This window comes from Sprattus sprattus (assembly GCF_963457725.1).
Source record: "Sprattus sprattus genome assembly, chromosome: 6".
Taxonomy (NCBI): Eukaryota; Metazoa; Chordata; class Actinopteri; order Clupeiformes; family Clupeidae; genus Sprattus; species Sprattus sprattus.
Genome location: NC_137925.1, coordinates 15,709,625 through 15,714,624, shown reverse-complemented (window position 1 = coordinate 15,714,624; position 5,000 = coordinate 15,709,625). Strand labels below are relative to the sequence as shown.

The 5,000-nt window shown below is 42.7% G+C and overlaps 1 protein-coding gene across 1 annotated transcript in view; it reads left to right on the top strand.

The window, feature by feature from the left end:
- The window catches only part of adam10a (ADAM metallopeptidase domain 10a), a 78,459-nt gene that overhangs the window by 68,122 nt on the left and 5,337 nt on the right, over positions 1-5,000 (top strand). Inside the window, exon 8 of the mRNA XM_080840666.1 lies at positions 385-568. Coding sequence (XP_080696792.1) covers positions 385-568 — 184 coding nt within the window. The remainder of the gene's footprint in view (positions 1-384; positions 569-5,000) is intronic.

The following is a 5,000-nucleotide window of genomic DNA, read 5'->3' as shown; positions in this document are numbered from 1 at the left end:
TCTCCTCTCCTCCCCTCTCCTCGTCTCCTCTTCTGTAATTGAAATGATCTCTTCCCTGAAGCCCCATTCATCTCCTGTCTGCTCCCCCGATAGCAATCAGTGTTTCCAGAGCATCAAGCAGATTGGGCACTCAAGGGATGTGTGTGTGTGTGTGTGTGTGTGTGTGTGTGTGTGTGTGTGTGTGTGTGTGTGTGTGTGTTTCTGTGTGTGTGTTTCTGTGTGTGTGTTTCTGTGCTTGTGTGTGTGTGTTTCTGTGTCTGTCTGTGTGTGTGTGTGTGCGTGTGCGTGTGCGTGTGCGTGTGCGTGGTCATGAGTCCGATGAAGTACAAACTTGTTATCAAGCAAAGGTGATTTCTAACACGTGTGTGTGTGTGTCGGTCTCAGATCAACACCACTACAGATGAGCGGGACCGGTCCAACCCCTTCCGCTTCCCCAACATTGGTGTGGAGAAGTTCCTGGAACTCAACTCAGAGCAGAACCATGACGATTACTGCCTTGCCTACGTCTTCACTGACAGGGACTTCGACGACGGGGTGCTAGGACTCGCCTGGGTTGGTGCTCCATCAGGTAAATAAACACACACAAAACAGATTCACAAAACACACAAAACACAAAACACATTCATACAAACACACACACACATGCACACGCACATCTACAAACTATCAAAAATGATATCACTGAGTGCGATCTAAGGTGAGGCCACAGACCACACCCAGGGAATTGACATGACACTGTGTGTGTAGGCGTGTGTGTGTGTGCGCTCGTGTGTGTGTTTGTGTGTGCGCTCGTGTGTGTGTGCGTGTGAGTCTGTGTGTTCGTGTGAGTCTGTGTGTGTGTGTGCTCCTGTGTGTGTATAACGATGGAGCTGGTTAATCTTTAATTAGATCTCTCTGTGTGTGAATTTGAGGAACAGCAGAGAGCACAGCAGAGTCCTTGAGTGATGTCACTGTCGTTCTACTGTCTGTACACACAGACACACAGACACACACATACCCTCACATATTGATGCACAGCATATCTCAGCCTGCCTGTCCTCTGTAGACTCTCCATTTCATGACCAATATGAGCTACAGTAGCTGATACATTGACTTAGATACATTCTTTCTCTCGCTCTCTCACAGACACACACACACACACACAAACACACACACACACACACACAGAGCCAAAACCACTCAGATTTGAAATGCGGTTCTGATTCCTGGATGCTTCGTCAGCACGTCCTGTGAGATAATTTCTGTGCACCTATGGTGCTCTCTGACTGAAAGATGGAGGGAGGGAAGGGTAGGGAGAGAGAGAGAGAAAGAGGGCAAGATAGATAGAGGGATTAGAGAAGGTAAAGGATAGAGAGAGAGATAGAGGGGGAGTGTGTATGTGTGTGTGTGTGTGTGTGTGAGAGAGTGTGTGTTTGTGTAGCCTCTTGCCTCATGCCAGTTAACTTGGTTATCCTAGAGGGTATGTTAATTTAAACTAGAAAATGCATTTCCTGAAGGAAATACCAGTGCATGAAATGCAAAGGTTAAGAAAGGAAGAAGAAAAGAAAGAAGAGTGAAAGAAGGAAAGACAAAAGGAAAGAAGAGTGAAGAAAGGAGAGAAGAGTGGAAGAAGGAAAGAAGAAAAGAAAGAAGAGTGAAGAAAGGAAAGAAGAGTGTAAGAAGGAAAGAAGAAAAGAAAGAAGAGTGAAATAATGAAAGAAGAAAGGAAAGAAGAGTGTAAGAAGGAAAGAAGAAAAGAAAGAAGAGTGACAGAAGGAAAGAAGAAAGGAAAGAAGAGTGAAAGAAGGAAATAAGAGTGTAAGAAGGAAAGAAGAAAGGAAAGAAGAGTGAAGAAAGGAAAGAAAAGTGGAAGAAGGAAAGAAGAGTGGATGAAGGAAAGAAGAAAGGCAAGAAGAGTGGAAGAAGGAAAGAAAATGGAAGAAGAAAAGAAGAAAGGAAAGAAGAGTGGAAGAAGGAAAGAAGAGTGAACAAGAGTGCCTCTGGATGAAGAGATAAAGAGAGAGTGAAAATATTGAAAAAAGGAGATAAAAATGGAGTGAAGAAGAGAGATTGTGAGAGAAAGTAAACTGAGAGAGAAAGATGGAGAGATGGAGAGAAAAAAATAGAGAATGGATGGTGTCTTAATGTTCCTAGTTACAGTTAAATTGAGAGGGACAGAGAGGAGAGATTCCTTGGATTTGGCGCAGGTGTCAGTGAAGCACAGGTGCAAGCCAGTTTAAAGACCCTATTATGATGTCATAATGGCCCAATGTAAGTCAATGGGAGAAATTTATATTCGTTTTTCTTTAATATCTTAAAAAGTATAAAGTTTAGAAAAGTGAAAAATACATAGCATAAGTGTCGTTTACAAGACCTACGCGACAAAGTTTGAATGAAGTTTCTACGTTAAGCGGTTCGGGCTGAATTAATCGCAGAAAAAGGTAACAAGAAGAAGAAGCCTAGGAATAACAATACAGGGCATTTCATGCACTGTAATTAGCTGCCAAGTTAAACATTCGTAGCGAAGAGGCACGGGCACCGAGGATTTCAACCATTTCCTTAATTGTATCAGTTAGATTGAGGAGACTAGATAACTAGCTATCATGTCATGCAAATGGAACTCTGCCATTTATACCTTTTAGGGTTATTAAAAAGTTTCCCCAGCTAGCTAGCATAGCAACAAGGCAACCAGGAAACATTGATTGCTGCATAGTTTGATTTCTCAAAATTAGCTCACCAGTCAAAGTCCTGGGTTCAGAGTGATCACTACCTATAGTGGATAATGTTTAATGTCTTCACATAGACATTAAACAGTCCTGAGAGAAATAATGGACATCAATGGAGCAAGGGCTTACTCTGATAACAATGTAATGATTAAAGGGGGAAATTAACCTCCGACAAACATTTATTGCACACAGCAACTCTACTATTATATTTTGATATCGTGAAGTAGTTCGACACCACTCACATGATTTTTTCAAGGACTGCACCATGTTCAAAAAGTTTAGTGTAGCCAGGCAACGGGCCTATGCATAACGCCGGAAAGAATAATTGGAGTGAAATTAGACCTTAAAAATATCGGCTTAAATTATCGGCCGAATTTACGATATCAATATAATAATAATATTTACATTTTTGCACTTATCGGCCACTATTATATCGGCTGCCGATATATTGTGTATCTCTAGTATAAACGACTTTTCCTCCCGTTACCCACTTGACGCCAATTCGGTTAATCAACATCAAATAAGCAGCTTTCAGTTTGAGCACATTTGCTCAAAGAGATGGATGGAGGGAGGGAAAAATAGGCCGAGAGAAAGAAAAGTGGAGGAGAGAGACTGAAAATGAAGAAAAGGGGGAAAGGGGGATTGGGGAGGAGGACGGATAGACAGAGCAGAGCTCCAAGAGAGGAAAGAGAGGAGACAGGGGAATGAGACAGGCAGTAGGGAAGTGTGTGTGTGTGTGTGTGTGTGTGTGTGTGTGTGTGTGTTGAGGCGGTTAGAAGCTAGAGTATAAATCCTTGCATCCCACCTGAGAACTTTGTTCACACCTCACCAGCTTCAAATAAAACATCCAGTCCCAGTAACATCCACAGGAACATGCACACACACACACACACACACAAATACGCACGCGCACACACACATACAAACACACACACGCACACATAGACACATACACATACATAAACCCATACACACACACACTCTCTGTCTCAAATACACACTCACTCACTGCGTGACTTGCCTGTTTCAAGTAGGAGTATGTGAGGGTGTAAATCATTCATGCTTGAGTTATCTGAGAGTCTCTGAAGAGAGTCAGACAAAGAGAGATACTGTCTCTCTCTCACACACACACATACACACACACACACACACACTCTCACACAATTGCACCAAGCTGAGGTGTTATCTGACAGACCCTTGAGACAAAGGGGGCTGGAACGTGTGTAGATGAGAGAGAGAGAGAGAGAGAAAGAGAGAGAGAGAGAGAGAGAGGTGGGTGAGAGAAATGTGGAATTTCTGACAGTGTGTGTGTGTGTGTGTGTGTGTGTTTTTGTGTGTGTATGTGTTGCTATAGTCTACCTAGTGACCTTGCTTCACATCAGTAGCATTTTGCGAAAAAATATTGAACGTTTTAATGTTCATCAGTCAGTCTGTAAAATATGAACTGAACCCTCAACACTGTCTGCTACACACACACACACACACACACAAACGCACAGTCGTAAACAGATATGCAGGCCACTTAATTTAATTCTGTTTTGAAATGCTTGTGACTGTCATGGGAATCAACAGAGCTTAATTAAGAGCTTAAAGTTAACACATACATGCACACACACACACACACACACACACACACACACACACACACATACATACACACACACACACATTCACGCACACTCTCACACACACACACACCACACACACATGCACGCACACTCTCACTGATACACACACTGTGGGTGGCAATCAATACAAGCAGATTAGTGGGATCTTGTGCATGGTTTTAAGTGCAAACAGACTGTTTAGAACCATAATGGAAATCTCCCATTGCTTTAGCACTCAATCTTGCACACACACACACACACACACACACACACACACACACACACACACACACACACTCACACACACACACACACCAGACACACCAGACACACCAGACACATACTAGTCACAAACACACATGCACATCAGACACACACACACACACACACAAACCAATGCATATCAGTCACAAACACAGATGTGAACATCAAACCTACCACTGGAAAAATTATACTTTTTTATACTTGCTCATGCACAATCACACACACACACACACACACACACACTCACTCTCTATGACGCACACATTATGGTAATGCTGGTTGGCTGCCTGGAAGCCTTTTTGCAGACTAAATACTGGAACAAAGAAGTTAAATTCTGTTACTTTGTGATAACTACGGGAAGCACACACACACGCACCACTTAACAAAATCACAGTCACATATTGAGTAGCTTATGGGCAGTATG